The 19,116-nt window shown below is 40.9% G+C and overlaps 1 protein-coding gene across 2 annotated transcripts in view; it reads left to right on the forward strand.

Annotated features, from left to right (window-relative positions):
• The window catches only part of jph3b (junctophilin 3b), a 62,162-nt gene that overhangs the window by 30,131 nt on the left and 12,915 nt on the right, over positions 1 to 19,116 (forward strand). For both annotated transcript variants that reach the window (XM_085280505.1, XM_085280504.1), the window contains exons 4-5: positions 14,527 to 14,651; positions 16,911 to 17,887. In XM_085280505.1, coding sequence (XP_085136631.1) covers positions 14,527 to 14,651; positions 16,911 to 17,887 — 1,102 coding nt within the window. The remainder of the gene's footprint in view (positions 1 to 14,526; positions 14,652 to 16,910; positions 17,888 to 19,116) is intronic.

The raw sequence follows: 19,116 nt of genomic DNA on the forward strand, positions 1-19,116 counted from the left end.
TTTTCCTGTCACAAATTTCACATGGCCTGTAAGATGTAGCTTTTGGGTTTTTCGTCGTTTATCTGAATGTTGCATGGTCTGAAGTTGTTGTGATGACCATAACTGGAAAGATTTTGTAATTGTGTTAATACACACCTGAACTGAATGCTCGGGACCAGCAAACTGCCAAAATTTCTGCTTTTACAGAGTTGCTCACACTTTCTGATAATCAGTTATTTAAATGAATCTGATTAGCAGCACCTGGCTGCTACTTACTCTCTCTTGAATCCTTTAGAAGCAGTAAACTCGCACCTCACAGGACGTGTAATGTTTAAAACGATTAATATGATACTATTATAAAATGGTTCCCATAGTTTAAACAACTTGTCCATTATATTGCCTCAATGCTTTTATCCTCTTTATTAAGTCAGCTTACTAGGTACATCAATTTAAACATGTTCATAGCAAAACTGTGTTTCCAGGTTCTGGCACGTCTTTAATAAATGAACAAGTTTTACCTGGGGTGAGTCAGAACCCCCAAGGAAGATGGCAGTGCCAGGGCTGCATCTCAAAAGCCCAGGCATCAACATGTTTATATCCACGGGGTGCTGTTATGTGTTAATCCATCTTAAAACAGCTGTTTTTCCGTCTTTCACCTGTCCATCCTCTGCTTAAAAACAATTGCTGATGGCTTTGTTTTACCATGTAATTGAGATCAGTGACATATTAAAAATAATATTCAGGTTAAGGTGAAATTAGGGTTACAGAATGATTGAAATTGGCAAGCCAAACAAGCCCATCTGGAGCTGTTAAGACTCTGATAAAGCTGTTCTGCTGAATGGAGATGAGAGCTGATTCTCATTAAAACTGAGTTCATTCAGCTAAAACAATGAGAGCAGTCTGTCTGATGATGTTAATGGGCTTGCCCTGACCTTCTTTACAGCTGCAAGAAACTTTTGGACAGCAATATAGAACAATTTTTGTTTTTTTATTTGTTTTGTTTTGTTTTTTTACAGCTAAGGACTCAAAACAGAAAGTAATTAGCTGTCCTGGGACCTGAAGCCACAGATACACATTGATACTCTTGTCAAGTGGGGACTCATCAGAAGTAGGCCCATGGCCTAGTTTGTGTCCAGACCTTGTTGTTTCGAGGATCCAGGGTATGGCTACAGTACCTCTGGTGGTGACAAAGCTGCTGCTTTTAAACTCTTTCTGTAGAGCTTAGACAGGAAGGAAATAACAGGTACCAAGGAAAAAACTGGAATACAAATGAAAAAAAAAAAAAAGCCATTACGAGATGAAACTCTTTGAATTCTTTTAAAAAACATGAAGTTGTTAAATTCCTGATCAGGCAACTCAAACTCAAACATCTCCATGTAGATCTCTTGCCACCTGTAGCATCTATGTTATGAAAAGTCCTGCTGTGATTTTGGAGATTTAGCATCGACTTGGTACCAAAGTGTGACATCCCATGTAAAGAGAGAGAGGTGTTCTGCATCTGTGCATTTACGCACATATATCTAAGTGACATAAATTTTGTCAGCTGGCTAAGTATGTGCTGTCTTTCATGAACTCCACATGCAGAATTTGACACTGCACGGACGGCCTGCACAGCAGAGGCGCCGTTATTTGTGTAACAGATTTCACACCCTTCGTACTGTTTCTGATTTGTTCACACTGTTTTCTTTTTGATTTTTTTTCATGTCATTGAGCCAAACACAGAAAAGCAAACTAGCTCTTGTTCTTGCAGCCAGAAGTTGCCTTCATGCTTTCTGGAGCACATGGTCGAAACGCTTGAACGTATTAGAGAGGAGCGGACCCAAAGATGGCACCTGCTCGCTTAAATAAACACATGAGTCCCTATATTAATGTGTCTGATCTTCTGGCCCCACTCACATTAACCTGCCTAACATTGTGATGACTTAAGAAATTTAAGGCTCAGTTTGTAGGTTTTGTGTTTGTTTGTTTATTATAAAATGGAATGCATTAAAGTGCTTTGGAGGACTACTGGTAAAACTTAAAGCTTCGATTTAAAGGCTTAGCCAGATTCTGCTCTATATCTGTGAGATAAGTGTTTAGTGTGTGCAAGTTGACTATTTTGAGTTAAGATATTTTTCCCAACACAAGAACACAGGAGCAGTGAATTGGCTAATAAAAATGTCTGAATCTTCCTGGATTTTAAACCTAGTAATCAGTTATAACATCCTCCAACTTCTGTTTCTAATCTTAAAGGTTTGAATGTGGGTCATAAAATAATTTATATATAATCCATACATTTTTTTGGGCTGTGGATCATTGTCCTCTCTCAGTTTTGGTTGTGCTTCACCCAAATATGAAGATCTGAACTTTGGCTCTGTCTGTGACTTTGTGTTTACATGCTTTGTTGTCATGTTAGTATTGCATAGCTACAGATCACGCCTTTTCTTCTGTACAACAGATACTGAAGAGTGTGATTAGAAACAGCTGGCTGCAGAGTGACAACAGTGTCAGTCAGCGTGTGAAGCAGCTGTCTGAGCTGTTTTTTTTCTGATTAGCAGTTGACCTTGGAGCAGATCAATAATGCAGTAATGTTTTGCACTCTGTTAATGATGTACAGCATATACGTTTAGGAGCAGATCGCCAATTTTCCGCAAGATGTCAAGTTGCTTTCTGAGATGGATGAGCTCGTTAAAATGGAAATATTGAAAACACCAGAGGGTGTCAAAGAAATGATGTGAGGTGGGACGAAGAGAAAAAGGCATAATAAAGTGAGAGAAAAAACCCATTAGAAGTGAGGGCAGATTTCCGCATTATGCCAACAACACTGGCAGAGCGCCTGAAAGAGCAGAGAGGCTGAATTACTCTCTCACAGACTAACCTGCTCTTGCTTATAAGCTTACCTGTGTAGATCGTGAATGAAGCTGCTGAACATGTCTGTGTTTGTAGAGTGCATGCATGAGGAGCTGAATAAGTAAAGATCCAATCCTATTAGTCCTGCTGACGGTCTTCCGCTGAGGGCAGTGTGACCACAGCGAGCTACAGCTGCTCAACTAATTCCTCTCACACTGTTGAGAAGTCACGTACATAGAAGAAAGAAAAACAAATTAAAGGTAGCAAACACATCAGCCGCTCGGTTTCTTATATTATGATGACAATATATTTGCATTCGTAGTGACTTGTAGGCTTTTTACAGCACAGGCCAAAACATCATACTGTAGGTTGGCTCACATAGTTTCCATGGTTTCATCTTTCTTGTGAGAACTACTTTATGAATTTAACTGTGCTTAAATGCTCAACTTGACAGAGACCATTTTTTAAAATAAAAAATAAAAAAGTGCATTAGTTTGCTGTAGTAGCTAGTTGAGTTATGGGTGAGTAACTTTTGCTTCCAGTTTACCTGTCGATGCTAAATTAGGCTTCAGATTGTGGACCTTTCTCTGGACACAGACTGATACATCTGGGTCACTCTGTAAAACACTGAAAGTGCTGACTTTTGGTTTTAAAGGCATAAAAATCCCTTCAGTTCACTAAATAGTCATATTAGTTATTGGTGTTCAAATAAACAAAGTTTATTCATCTAATATTCAGTGTTTATCTCAGTCACCGTATTTAAAATATATCTAGAATATATTTATTTAAAACTTTATTTTAAATTTCATAAAATATCTGCCACACAGAATGACGTCAGTGGTGCGACTTTTACTTTGAAATAATGAAGTTTTTCTCGCTTTCAGAGGTCATTACATTCCAATTTTAAGCCTAGTGTCTTCCTTCATTTTTAATAAAATGCCGACTTATTTAACAATTTAACTTAAATTTCATTATTGGTATAATTCATTTCATACTCGCAGGGTTTCCTGGTTTATATCTGTTCTTTCCTCGTCACCATTTAATTCTGTGGTTTGCACCAGTTTCATTTTTACTCTTTCTGAACTCTTTTTAAAAATATATATATATTCTAGGTCGCATATTCTGTTCTTTGTTGCAGTCATACCTCAGTTTTTATATGTTTATCCAAAATACAACCTAAAATCTTATCCTAAGTCTCTAACATAACATGAAATGTAGCTGTGTGGTTGGAAACGGTGCTTTGCAGCTTGATCTTGCAGGTCTAAGACACAAAATATGGAATAAAGACTAATGCCGTAAAAGTTAAGCTAATGAATGCTGAGTTAAATTGTGCTTGAATATTTGGAAGGCAAGAGCTCATGCACAAGTGGGTAGGCCTGAATTATTTTTGAGGAGGGACGGAGTGTCCTTGTTTAAAGTAGGGTGCCACTTTATGCATGCTTAAAGCAGATAAACCCAGATCTTGACACAAACAATATTTAAATGAAATTTTTGCATGATAGCAGTTGGAACAAAACCGAAACTAGGCATCCGTATCAATATAAATAGTTTTGCAATGTGTGCTGGGATTTTGAGTTAAATGCAAACTACGGTATTGCAGGCGTTTGGGCATATCTTTACTTAAAATTAGATTAATGGTAGTGGCCAGTCTGTAGCTTGTGTCATGGTTGTGTTTAAGAAACAAACTGGTAGAGTGTTTTCCTTCTGAGCTGCAACTGTCTTCTTAGACACATCTTCATGTAGCTTTAATCTGTGCTGTGTTGTGTTTATTGAAGCCCAAGTGTGACCACAAAACTAGCAATCTAGGTGGTGCCCATGGACAACTGCTTTGTTTTTCCAACATTCTGCAGGTTTTTGCTGTCTCTTGCTGTTGAGTTTCATCTATTAAAACTGCTACGTAGGACACCTGTGTGTGAACTTAAATATGTCATGGTCCTGGGCCATGTTGGCCCAGTATTCTTAGTTTCTTGTATTTTTGTATTTCGTTCCTTATTTAGGCCATGTTTCCTGAGTTGTCCTGTTGTGTTGTTCCCTAAGTGTTTTCCCTTCGTGACTCTTACCCCCTGTGTGCCCCTCTGTGTATTTATGAGCCCTCGTCTCTCTTTGTGTTTATTCCATGTTTCCCCTGCCCGTTATGGCTGTGTTCTTCCTGTGCTCTCTCTCTCCCCTCCTGTCTGAACCCCCATGTACTTCCTGTTTTACTTTGTGATTCCCGCACCTGTATTTGTTTGTTTCAACTATCTGAAAAAACTCATGTAAGGTCTTCTGAATGGGTTTCATCAGATAGGGCATCTGGCATAAAACAATCACAAATGCGGAGTTACCTGCTGTGGTGACCCCCAGCTGAAAGTAGCTTTACTACCGCATTAGCAAAAATAATGTCTGTAGACTGTGGGACGATTGGCGATCCCATTGCCTTTGAAATGGTTGCTTCAAAGGAACCAGGTCTGTGACCTCTTGCAGTCAATTGCTGCCTTCAAAATGACTTTGATGTATCAAGATAGCAATAACAAGTCAAGAAGAAGGAAAACGTCTGCTAACAGTTTGGGATTGAATGGACTGAAGTTGGCAAAAAACTGATAAATTTGTGAAAATCATAAATCGGTTGCTTCTAGACTCTGCTTACAATCAGAGTCCAGTCTGAGCTGTAACAATACAATTTTATTTATATAGCACATTTAAAACCAAAGGTATACCTAAGTGCTTCACAATAATGCAATAAGAACGGCTCCATAATTTAGTGATTTACGCATTGACATGGCTTTTAAAGGGTTCCTTGTTTAAGTTCAGCTGGAGATGATCTCGGGGTTGCATCACCGTGGCAGCCCCTTAGAACCTCATAGATGTTATACAGGGATTCAAAGATTCCTCCACAAAATGGGACGTAGTTTCATCAGGATGACAATGTAACTGCAAAATGGCACTGGCACTTAATATTCAATTTAATTCATTTTAATTTATGTATCTGCCACCAAATCACAACAGGAGTAACCTCTACAGCTACAATAGCAGAGAGAAAACTCCAACAATCAAACCACCCCCTTTGAGCAAGCACTTGGCAACAGTGGGAAGGAAAAACTCCCTTTTAACAGAAAGAAACCGCTGGCAGAACCAAGCTCAGCTATGTGCTATGACCAGATAAGGATTGTGGGGGAAAGTATATATAAATGAATATAGGAGTATAATGAGAGTACAATCAGTTGAATCAAGCAGTCATTCTGAGTTGAAGAACTGTTTGACTGCCTTGAGATCAAAAACAGTTGATGCAAATACTTGTAATTGGACTGCAAAATAAATCCAATGCAATCACTGGGCAACAACCGATTTTTCCTAGTCATAAGGAGGTTGTTGTTCTATTTTTACTCTAGCGTGATTGAGTGTTTCCACTGTTACAAAGCCCACAGTCCACAATAGGAAGGGCAGTGTTGGCACAAACACACCTGAAATCCCAGACTCATCTGGAACCAGTTTTTTACCTTTAGGTTTTACTTTCTGATTACTTTCATTCTTACTCACAGTTTGGTTATGTTTGGCCCAGGAAATTACACAGAGAGGTAAACATGTGTATGAAAGAACCATTTTCTAGTAAACATGTAGAAGCTTATACAAGTAAGGCATTTTAAAATCACTTATTCACACATAACTGGCACATAGGTGCAAAACTGTGGGGGGGTTCTTTGGTTTGCTGATTTGTTGTCAAAGCTGTGGGCAAGATGTGCCAGCTCAAGGGCAGTAAGGGGCAACAATATGATAATAAACCCCTCTGAAAGCATGGATTTGTAAACATATCATCCTGAGTTGGGTCATTAAAAGATCATGATGTCAATTGATTGCGTTGTTAGTGAATGCTCCAACCTAATTCAGGATGTATTAAGCATTTAATGTTGTTTCCACAGAAGCATAAATATATATATATTTATGCTTCTGTGGAAACAAAATGGTAAAGTCCAATTTATTAGTATAGTACGTTTATTTTGGCCTGTTTTTCATCATTTAACATCAGGGTTCTGAGACTGGAGCATGAAGTTGTCGGCATATTGCTGAGGTAACATGCAGATTTTACTAATTTGATGAGTAACAAAGTGGTGATGCTTTAAATATTTGCTCAGAGCAGGTTGCTGATTTAGGATAACGGCACAACTTTACTTGCCCAGAATAACCTAACTGTACATACAGTTTTAGCCTGGCCTAGCTCTCCGCTCTCCTACACACACACACACACACACACACACACACACACACACACACACACACACACAGAAATGTCTAACCCAGATTCGGGCAGCAATGTAGCACAGCACAGAACAGCCTCTCTGTATGTGTGTGTGTGTGCGTCCCAGAACAGAACAGCAGGGTATTTCCTTGTGGAACACCAGGAGAAACCCTGAGAGGTGAAACAGTCACAGGATAATTGCTTCAGTTCTCTTTGAGCAAAATGAAAGCACAATGTGTGAGGATTTGTGGCCCTTTTTCGTCGATTTCTTGCTGTGTGTATGTGCGTCTAAAATTGTCCATAGGCTGAGTTTGAATGTACATCCTACTTGTTCCTAAAGGCAGGGCAGCAAGCAGTGAGGTCAGGGGTCGGGTTTATCTCCTGAAGAGAATCCAACAGCTGGTAGAAATTCAGGGTCAGCTGTCCACGTGCCTGATGTTACAGTAAATCCCAGATTTGTTTATATGTGTGAGTGTGTGTGTGTGTGTGCGATACCAAGCTCATGTGCCCTGATTACTGCTGTCACATGTGCTGATGTAACTGATTTCTCATCAGGCTACCTGTGATTAGTCAGTACCAGTGACTCACTGTGTCACAGGACTCCAGTCGCTGAAGTTCTGTGACCTCGTTTCATTGGTAAGCCTAAAGTTCAGCACAGAGACACACACACACACACATTGAGTTTCCATCACTTCACAGGGCGTTACACTGACTTACATTCATTTGCCGGTGATTTATTCTAACTTTAATCCAAAACTGTATTTCATACTGTGTACTCCAGTATTTACACTTACTATTGTGAGCATGATTATATGAAGTACTGGGGCTTTGCAGTCACACGACAGCTTAACCGCATGAGTTTAGCCTCTCTCTACCAATTTGGATGTGTGACAATATAGAGTCAAATAAATAAGGCCTAGACACTGCCTGTGACTACTCGGCAAGCACCAGTCACAAGGGAATAATGCGCATTTCCTGGCAAGTCGTTGCTAAAGGCTGATAAGAGCTGCTTTGAAACGGTCACACAGGCCTAGAGACGAGTGACCTCCTGGAAACCACTGGTCTCTGTTTCTGGTTGGCGTGTTTTAAGGCTTTTAAAGCTGTTTTACTCCAGCTCAGCTAGTAGCTAGCAAGCATTTGCAGACAAGTTGACATCTTCTGTGCAAAGTGTGGAAATCCCAATGCCGTAAAAGCATGCCTGGATAGAAAAAACCCACAGTGGAACACTAAAAGTTATGGATTGGCCTCCATACGTGGAAGTTTAGGAACAGAAATATCCCAACTGAGACACAGCGGAAGTGTCCATGCTGAAATTGACAGATTTACCTTATGGGGGCTTGTTTTTGTTGGAGTCCCGGCACTGTTTAGACAGATTTATATCCCCACAACATGAGTAATACAGACACACACACTATTAGCAGTGATGCAAACCGGAAAGCTTTGTGAGATATGAATCATCCTCATCATCATCAACTGGTTCAGAGCGATGACAGAGATGATGGAGGAGCTTAGAGCGTGAGCCCCGGATTAGACTTTCTCTTCCTGTCTCTTTCCTAACCTCATCTCATTGCACTTTGTTGTCTTCCTCCGTATCTCCTGCATCGCTCTGTTTTCATTCTCCTCATGTCCCCTGTCCTATTATTTCGCCTGTCCTTTTGGCCTTGATATCCCTGCTCATTTAGTGTCCTCTGAATGTGTCACGTTTTAAGCATCAATGCGGCTTTCTCAAAGTGTGCCGTCAGTTAAGGAACATTTAGAAGGTGTCTCCGAGATGTAAGTTAGATGTGGGGGTGGGGATTGTATGAATATACAATATTTTATTAAGCCTTATTTCTTTCTTTTAGGGATCTATTTTAGCACTACTGTGCACAGCAGGTGCTCTACACAACCTCTGTGGTGCAGATACTGTATCTGTAGTAGCCATCATACGTTTTGAGAAACTTGCTTTTTTGTTCCCTAGCAACAGCCCCAAACCCAAAGATTTGCTGTCTGGCATTAAGTCAGGCCACCGGTTTGTTTCAGATCATAGACTGTATACAAATGATGAATGTAGACAGGTTTAGACAGGTCCACGTTTACAAAGTGAAGCCGATGCTGAAATGGCTTTAAAATTTGTTCTTTTTTAACACCAGCAGGGGGCGACTCCTCCGGCTGCAACAAGAAGTTTATTTATATAGACGTGTATTAGGAAATATATCTACTTCTCATGCAATATGTGACCTCAGTAAAAACTTTCTTGATTAATTTATTGTCTCAAATGCTAATTTGAAGTCTTACAGTATGATGTTAAATAGGTGATATATGAGGATAAGCTTTCAGGCTGGCCTCTGTTGTGATTGTCACTAACACGTGAGCACAGTTTTCCTTGCTTTCTCAGCAGAGTTATTGTCAGTTTTGTTGTTGCTGTGTTTTATTAACACATTGTTTGTTCATCCATTTTCTTCCACTTATCCAATTCAGGCCTACAGGGTGGAGTGCTGGAACCTATCGCCACTTTCAAAAGCTGAAAGGCAGAGTACACCCTGAACAGATCACCAGTCTATTGTAGGGTTAACACACAGAGGCAGACAGCCATTCACACTCACATTTACACATACTTCAAGTTTATGGCAAGCTGCCCCTAATTATTTTTCATTGTATTTATTTTTTTATGTGGTGTTTGCATGTTGTCCCTGTTCTTGTGCAGACTGCTTCCACCTACAGTCCAAAGACATGCATGGATTGGGTTAACTGACAATTCTGAATGGGCCACAGGTATGAATGGGAGTGTGAATGATTGTCCGACTTGCTCATTTTGGTCATCCTTTTATTTTGATATCTCAAATTTTACTTTGAAATCTGGAACTGCGGTCAGCTACGTTTCCCAACAGCACAACAAAACCTTTGGTATCCTATTTATTTTTATTTTCTTAACTGAGCTTTGAATATGATAAGACTATGATAGTACTAAAATCCAGGTCTGCATAAAAATATAGCAGCAACAGTGCTAGCTTGTTTCCTCCTGTCCACTCCTGCCATGACTAGGATACCACTGGTTATCCTCCTTCCCACAATTAACCCGACAGTGATTTGGTAATGTCGAATATGTAACATCTTTTAACTCAATCTTTCTTTCAGTCTCACACCAATCTTCTTCACTCTCCATCCTCACACTGTACCTGTCCTTTGTCCTCCTTCCCTCCTCCTCATCACCTCCCTCCAGCTCTGCTTCCTTTCCTCTCCTCTTCCTGCCCTCCATCTGTAGCTCTTTTTTTTCGTCTTCTCTTGGACAGGATGCTGTGTTGTATAATCGAGCCCTCTTTGAACAGGCAGCTCCTTTCTCTCCAGGCAGTTGATTCATCCAGAAACAGGTTGTTCCCTGGGAAGACGGGAGCAGGACAGGAAGTTGTGGAGGAAAGGATGACACAGAATTAGACAGAGAGACTTTTTTAAGAGTGGGCTTGTGTGTTCGTGACATTTAAACCACATGAAGATTTTTTTATTTATTAAAAAAGCACTATCCTTGATTATGCTGTGTAAATTAAGGAAACAGTCTTTTCCCTTTCTTTATACCTCACCTCCCTTACAACCAGGAGGCGTGCACTCACATGGTGGTGTTGTGTATGCTGTGAGCCTGACACAGTGGATGCTGGCAGAGAGTCCACAGAGGGGAAAAGAGAAACAGAGAGGCCGAGAAGAAAAAATCAATAGCCATCGACATGCAACACTGCATCAAGACTGTTACTGCCCAGAGAGGGAAAAGGGACGGATGGAGACGCTTTTGTAGACGAGTGGAGAGCCCTTGGATAGACAGAGGAAGATAGGTGAATGGAAATATAGAGATGATGGGGAGAGGAGGGTTGTAATTGAGAGAAAAGATCTATTTGATATTACCAGAGAGAAAGAAAAGAGGGTGGGACAAGAGGTACATGAAAAGGGGTTTGTTATAAAGAAGGCAGGGGCAATTAGAGAGAGGCAAAAAGAAAAATGAGGAATAACAGAAAGAGTGAGAGAGTGGTTTTAAAAAGGAGACTGAAAAAGAGGCTGTTAGTGAGATGAAGGGGATGTGAAAAGCCTGACAGCCTGAGAGGCAGTGAGATGAATTATTTTGTGATAGTAAACACATTTTCAAGCAGAAGATTACAGCGCCTGTAAACAGATGAATGCATGCTATCTCATCATATTGTGGCTCTGTAGTAATTGTCCCTCCGCAGCTTCTGTTTGAGGTATCATGTAATATGCTGATGCCTGCGCGTGTTTGTCACCTTCTGGCTCAGGTGTCTTTTATGAAAGAGATTCCATATAAACACAAAATGAATAATGCCGGTTCTGTTAATAAGAATACCCCAGAATAAATGCTTTATATGGGCACAGCAGTGATGTGATTGATGTAGGTGTGTTAGTCAAGCTTCCATAATGACAGGAAAAATGTTATTATACAACCAAAGCATTATGACCTTTTCTCCAGTTGTGTTTTTTTTTGGCATTCATAAATTTTCTCCTACTTAGACGTAATTTCTGCACAGAGTAAAAATGACAAAAATCACCTGCTTGGCTCTGAGACGCTCTATTATGCTCATTTACACCTCAGTTTATTTATTTATTTATTCAATTCTTGGACTTTACTAGAGGTGCTGTGCATGATTCACATCTCAAAAAGTAATCATTGATTGTCTTATACTGCAGCACTTCAGTTCATTCACTCTCTAAAATTAATCGTTTAGCTTCTCTTCTTTAAAGCACAGCCTTTAAGCCTCCTTTCTTCTGATTGGCAGCCCCTGCAAAGCAAAATGTTTTAATAGCAGGTGGGTGGAGCTTCTGTGGTTATAGCTGATGCCAACAGTAGGAAAATAAACTGCCTGGAACTGAATATTTGGCTCAGAGAGATACTTAAGATAAGATAAGATAAAACTTTATTAATCCCTCAGGTGGGTTCCTCTGGGAAATTGTACATACACTGACCTCACTTTCTAAACTTTATCCATGTTTAATATGTGTCACGGTTTGCGGGGGCAAGCCGTGTGGAATATATATAGGACCAAAAGGCGGCAGCTCTGGTGCAGGTGAGTGTTTATTAACAACAAAAATGCAAACAACAAAGGCGCTAGGAACATGAAACTGAAACCTAAACTGGGTAAACTAACAACACAAACCAGAACCGAAGATGCAGGGAGATCCGGAGAACTATACACGGAGAGACGCAGGGAGACCGAGGGGAAACAACACAGACGAACCAGCAACTACTATGACAGAAGACACAACTTAAATACACTCAGAGAACACAGGGGGATTACATACAGGTGGGGACACAGCTGGGAGTAATTAACATGACGAGACTAGGGAGGCAAACTGAAAACACTCACATAAGACACAGACCTTCACAATAAAACAGGAACTTACACATGAAAGGACACAAACTAAGAAACGCGGACTAGATACAGGAACACACGGGCAGAACAGAGTAAACACTAACCAGAGGAAGAACAGAACCAAAATCGCGAAGAGAAAACACAAAACGCTGGGTCAAAAGGACCCAGGATCATGACAATATGAACATTTGTTGCCTTGGAAACCCAGATAACCCACCTTCTCTGGGGGAAAATACCCATACAGCCAAGGTATGCAGAATAGCATTTCTTTTAATGCAAGATATGTCAAAGTAGCAGAAGCACTGTAACTACAGAGGGCAAGGCCTTACTGAATGGTTTGTTGAATATGAAAAACATATCAGTCTTATGTTGTGACTTTCTTGGTTATCAGATTTCAAACCACTCAAATAGTTATAGTAGGTTTTGGACATGCGTGTCAGACAGCGCTTTCTGCCATTTAAAGCACTAAATGAAGTTCTTTTTTTTTTAAAGAGTGGTGTAAATCCCTCCATTGGATTTCCAGGAAGGTACAGAATCAGTAAAAATGTGCCGTGATGCTGTGATGCCCAATATGACTGCTGTTGGCTTTTTCTGCTAGTTTGAGAAACAGTCAGCCAAAAAGGTTGCTCACAGTGTCTTCGCTTTTTATATAATGAGCTAGATACTTAGCAATGTTTATTTAAAAAAAATCTATTAAAGGGAGTCCCTGTTTAGAATAACTGTGACAATAAACAGATTTTAACCTTCCTTTTAACTATGCAAGTGTTCAAGCTACTACAGTGCGACATCACCCTTTGGGCTACAAACACCGGGATCTAATTAATGGAGCAAAGTTGGTGTGTTCTGTAGGTGCTGTGTGAATAAGCCGGGGCTCAGCCACAAATACCCCTGTATCAGTGAAAAACTGAAACACTGTGGAGCATTGTTGGCACTTTTATTGTTCGAAAGGTCAGTTTCTAATGACTTTTTTAAAATTACAGTATTTTTGGACAGTGGTTTTTCTTTTATTCTATTCTTTTCCTTATCTCCCTCTAATGTACTGCACTGTTTTATATTCCCTATTTTTAGACATGTATAGCTAAAAACTCCTACTTAACACTGTTCTACAAACTTTTTATAAAAATAAAAGAATTATAGCCTCAACTGTGTCTATTTGTACGCACAGTTGAAGCCATAAGTGCAAAAGCCCCACCCACTCTCTGGTCAAACCTTCTTCTTGCAATGGTCTGCCAATCATAATATGGTTGCTTGAAGGAAGGGGAAAGGAGACACAATTGATTATTCCAGCTAGTGGATGAGCTGAGGAGATGCACCAGAGGATCAAGGATTATTTTTGTGGCTCGATTTCCTCAGTGTGTGGTTTTTTTGGGTTTTTTTTGTCCTGTCTCTCTCCCCTAACCCCCAACCGGTTGTGGCAGATGGCCATTCCTCCCTGAGCCTGGTTCTGTTTGAGCTTTCTTCCTGTTGAAAGGGAGTTTTTCCTTCCCGCTGTCACCAAGTGCTTGTTCAAAGGAGGTGGTTTGATTGTTGGGGTTTCACTGTATTGTTGTAGAGTCTTTACTGTCCAAAATAAAATACCTTGAGGTGACTGCTGTTGTGATTTGGTGCTATATAAAAATAGAACTGAATTAAATTGAAATTTTGAGCTGTAGTTCATGCAAATGTGCTCTAGTATAGTCCAAGCATGAAAACGTCAAACTGGAAATGAGCAGAATAGGTCCCCCTTAAAGATTAAAGATTAAAGTTGGCCTTTTGTGCTGTATTCATTTATGTTAAACTGGTATGTTTTAAAATAGATTTTAAGATTTTATTGACTGACTTTAAAGGGTTTTCATGAACCATATACACCAGAATGTAGTGAAGGGAACAATGGTTACAGTCAGGGCTGAGTGGGCTGAGTCAGTTACTATATTTAAGTTTCATATTTCAATATATTTTTAGGGGAAAAACATTCCTGATTTTTTTAAATACATTTCCCAAACCGTTTCTCTCTCTTTTACTTTTACTATGGTTTAGCTGTCCTCATATGCGTTTTTTTCAAATGTTTGCTTCATTTAGTTGCTGCTGTCAAAATGCTCAGCAACAGAAAATTTGCTCAGAAAATTTGTAATATGCTATATAAATTAAAGTTATTATTTTTACTATTCTGTGTTTCAGGACGGCTCACGCACAGGGTAAAGCTGAGGCGGCGGTAGCAGCAGCTCAGAAGGCCCAGGAAGAGAGTCGCATCGCGAGGGTCACTGCCAAGCAGTTCTCCCCTTCTTTCCAGCACCCAGGAAATGGTGGGCAACCATACATGCACTGATTAAAAATTTTATATATAGCACATGTTCATATCCGTCTCTATAGAGATCCAGAAACCAAGCCAAGCAGGCAGCAATACGTAAGCATACACCCCGAACACACAAAACACATCAAGAGCTGTGTGTGTGGTAAAGGTCAACGCCAACCACCCTCCAGCTTTGCGGTTCTGCAACTGTCACTCATACCTGTAGAACGCTGCAGGTAGCCTACACAGTCCAACATGCAGCGTGACACACACGCACACAGTGACTTCATGCCGTGCGCTGTACACACACACGGAGCTGAGATGACAGTGATTGTTCTTTTGCCGTCAATTCTGCTCGTCTGCTTCTTCGCACAGCTAAAAAAAAACCTCACACGCACAGAGTTGTGAGAGCATCTTTGTCAACAAGCATCAGCGCTGACATTTTGCAGGATGTTTGTTTTGATAACCTGTTTTGATAATCATCATCTACCTTACTGTTGCCGCCTCTTCTGCTTTCTGACAAAAAATAAAGGACTGTATAGAAAGATGTAAAGGTGGAATGGATGAGAAGATCGATTATGGAAGGATCTTTACACTTCTTCTCCTCCCAGTTTAATTTTTGTAAATGTTTTTTTAAACAGGCTTATAAAAAATCAGTGAGATGGCTTGTGTTTTTATACTTGACATATTTTTTTTTTATTTGGAAGGCATTGCCAGGCAACTTTGGCGCCATGTAGCTGATTTGTTAATGTTAATCAAGTGGACTTTGAGTGGAGGGAAACTGCTGCAGTGCACAAGTCCTTCAGCAGACACAGAACTCCCTACTGTGCTTTGTTCACTGTTTACGTAACAGTTTCAGAAAAACATGGAGAGTAGCTAGAATATTCACAATTTACCGTGTGATATTTTTTTAAGTTTATTTATTTATTTATTTTTGTAAAAGTCTCAAAAACTCACAAAAACTGTATGTATCAAATGTGATACACTAGCCATAAACCCGGCATGCTTGTGCGTGGCTTGTCCGTAGTTGCTGTGCCCATGTTGTAGCTATTTACTGTCAGAAGGGGGCAGTGTCCTGGTTGGCCTGTCACTTAGGGGCTGCTATGGAGAAAAGTCATAATTTACAAAAAATACTTATCAAATACTGCAACCATTGTTTGCAATTTACACAAATGCTTTTTGAAAAATGTTTTGTACAGTCTTTACTGCTCGCAGAGATCTTGACATCAACTCTTTTCTGTTCAAGCCAGCTTTTTAATCAGTCAGCATTTGACCTATATAGTCATCAAAAAGGAACCTGACAAACCAGTGGGTGACATCTACCTACAACCATCTCTTATACTGTGTGATTGGGCTACACACTGCAAGCTTTTTGGTGTTTTTGTGTTGTTAAATTCCCACAATCCCAAAGATCTGCACAAACAGAGACTTACTTAATAATGCTTTTTTACTACAAGCCAAAGTTTCACATTTTACACAAACATTTATTCATTTATTCTGGGCTTTTGAGCACTTATCCTCTGTCACATATACACTGAAACTCTAATGAATACACTGAATCGGGGGAATTTGGGGTTCAGTATTTTGCCCAACAATACTTCAACATGCTGACTGGAGCAGCTGGAGGTTGCTGTACCATAAATGCTACAGTCGTCTGATGACTTCCCTTCTCTTCTTCTTCTGTCTCCTCTCCTATGTGCTCTGTGCTCTGTCTACCCCACATTGCACATGCACAAATTAATTAAATCAAATGAATTATTTTTGCTTTGATCATTATGTTTTCCTCTTTGGCTTCTTGGTGATGTGGGAGAAATGAGAGTTCTGTTGGCCCAGTGGCTTTAATCCTGTAAGCAGATGGAGTAGGGAAAACACTGCAAACATAATGTCTAAAGAAAATTGTATTGTTTTCTTGACAGTGTTAAATTCAGCCCCCACTCTAACCCAGTCATTTTTACACATGTAACGAGATTTTATGCAGTGTTGTGCAACTTGTGGGATTATTTTCTGTGGGTGTTGTCACACTTACTCACCAGCCTAAAACAGTTGCATGTGATAATTGGAATTGCAATGATATATTTTATGTAATTGTAAGATTTAACCCCATCATGTTTTTACAACAGGCCCTTACTTTTTATTTATATAAGTTTTATGTTATTTTTTTCTACAGTGATACTGGTGTATCATTTAGAAACCCAGATTGGGTAATTCCAACAAGTAAAACTCCTTCATCTCCTCCTTCTCATCCTGAATGCCTTTCTGATGTCTTCTGCAGGTATGGAAGTGCAGCGTCCCAAACGTCAAGTGTCCAGTGAAGTGGAGGGCGAGGGTTTGTCGAGTAGCGCTGGTACGGCCGACAGTCCTGACCTGTATGTGAAGAGCGCAGCCTCTGACGACCCCTCTAACGACGCTGCAACCCCTGATCTCAGCCCGCCTTCGTCTTCGCCACCCCACACTCCGCCGCCACCTGCCCGGCCGTCGCAACGCACCAAGAGTGCCCGTTTCCACCGGCAGAGTGCAGTGGACCATGGGGACAGGGGAAGGGAGGGGGGAGAAAGAGGTGAGAAAGGTATGGGGGTGGTGCAGACAGAAATTCAGGTGTTGATGGAGGGAGGCAGTGTGGGAGGCGAAGGTGTTGGAGGTGGAGGAGGGAAGGGGGAGTATCCACGGGCCAACAGCTGGAGTGAAGACAAAAGACGGGGAATGTTGTCAAAAGGAGGTGGGGTCAGTGGGAGAGGCACTAGCCGGACCAACGGACACAAACACAGCTCCTCTAATCACAAGTCGCGGGAGCACAGCTCTTCCAATCACAGACAGGCCAGGTGGACAGAGTCATCCTCATCTGCCTCTTGGACGTCCAGCCACAGGGGCGTGCACGGTAGGGGAGGCCGGCTGCTGGAGCAGGACGAGGAGAAAATTAGCAACTACGAGATGGAGATGAAGCCTTTACAGCCCAGAGACTCAACCACCCACAAGCCCCATGGGCACGGGGAGGAGAGGCACGGTCACGGAGAGGGGCGTTCACACGCCGTACAGCGACAGAGGCATAAGAACCGAGATGGGAGGGAGGGAAGGGAAGGGAAAGAGGGGAGGGAAGGGGGAAAGGACTCAGCGCACAAGCTGGACAGACAGGGGGAGAAGCTGGACTCACGGCCTCTGCGCCGGGACCTCACCCTCTCCCCCCCTCTTAAATCCTCCCCCATCACACCGATGCAGCAGGACCACAGCCTCACACAGAGCAAAGGCAATTCGGTAAGACCGTCTTATTCTCTTACACGCCGACACTTTACCAGCTCTAAAAGACGAGGTCAAAACGGCACAAGGGATTTTTTCCCCACAGAGCTGTTGATTTCTGGCACTTAACGTCTAAATCATCACTTGCGCTTCACTAGCCACTGGAATATAACAGCTGACTGCTATAATGTTAGATTAATGATTCTTCAGACCATTTTTTTCAGCTTTAAATCTTAAGGTTGCAATCAGACCTGAAAGTTAAACTGTTACAACACAAATACCTCTGATGGCACAAAACTCAGCTCTTATGTTCCTTGCCTTGAAAACAACAATAAGTAGTTTTCTTGGGGTACTGTGTGTGTGGTTGCATTGCATGAGAGAGGACACAAGCAGCTATATGCAATATCCATCCATCCATCCATCCATCCATCCGGGGGAGGGGAAGGGGGGACTGGAACCATTCCCAGGCACAGGGGATAAGAGGAAGGGTACACCCTGGACAGGTCACCAGTCTGTCACAGGGCTTTTATGCAAGAGTTTTATAAATTTGTATGATCTGGGCTTCAGTTAAGATTAGTTAAACCTCTTAGCTCCCAGAAATCCTGCCTATGCCAAACTTGCTCAATAGTACACCACTCTGGTTTCTGTGCATTTTGTGGCCATATGCTGTGCCTGATGCACATTGACCGTGATGAGCTCTCTCATTTATTATCACGCTTTGTGCTGATAAATTTGTGCTGAAAGCATTTTTATTATTCTCAGGAACAAACAGCTGCAGAGCAGATTGGCAGAGTCAGCAATTTCTTTAATTAGTTTGATTTGTTTTACTGAACAGTAACACAAACCTTTCCTCTGGTTTGAATCCGGTCGTCTTAATAAATACTGTCGTATTCCTGTGGATGTGGCCATGTGAAAGAAACATACAGACCTGTTTCAGTAATTATATATGTGTGGAAGCAGTTCCTCCACTAAGTCTGTTTGGGAGAATTGCCTTAATGTGCTTAAGCTTAACTTCATATAATACTGTGTTTAAACCTGTCGGAAGGATTCTGCAGCCCTGTCTCAATAAAGTCATGACATAAATCATGACTTAAACAAGCCCATTTAAAAAAACACAACATCTGGAAAGGCTGCACTCAAAAAAATAATTCATTGGATGAACGTAATTTTATCTTGCCTCTTATATTCCATCTAAACAAATCATGTTATATTAATCCATCTTGGTTGTGTTGTGTCAACACGATATA

Source organism: Mchenga conophoros, linkage group LG7, assembly GCF_057382185.1.
Source record: "Mchenga conophoros isolate Kocher_MC1m ecotype Shallow Benthic linkage group LG7, M_conophoros_male_GT1.1, whole genome shotgun sequence".
Lineage (NCBI taxonomy): Eukaryota > Metazoa > Chordata > Actinopteri > Cichliformes > Cichlidae > Mchenga > Mchenga conophoros.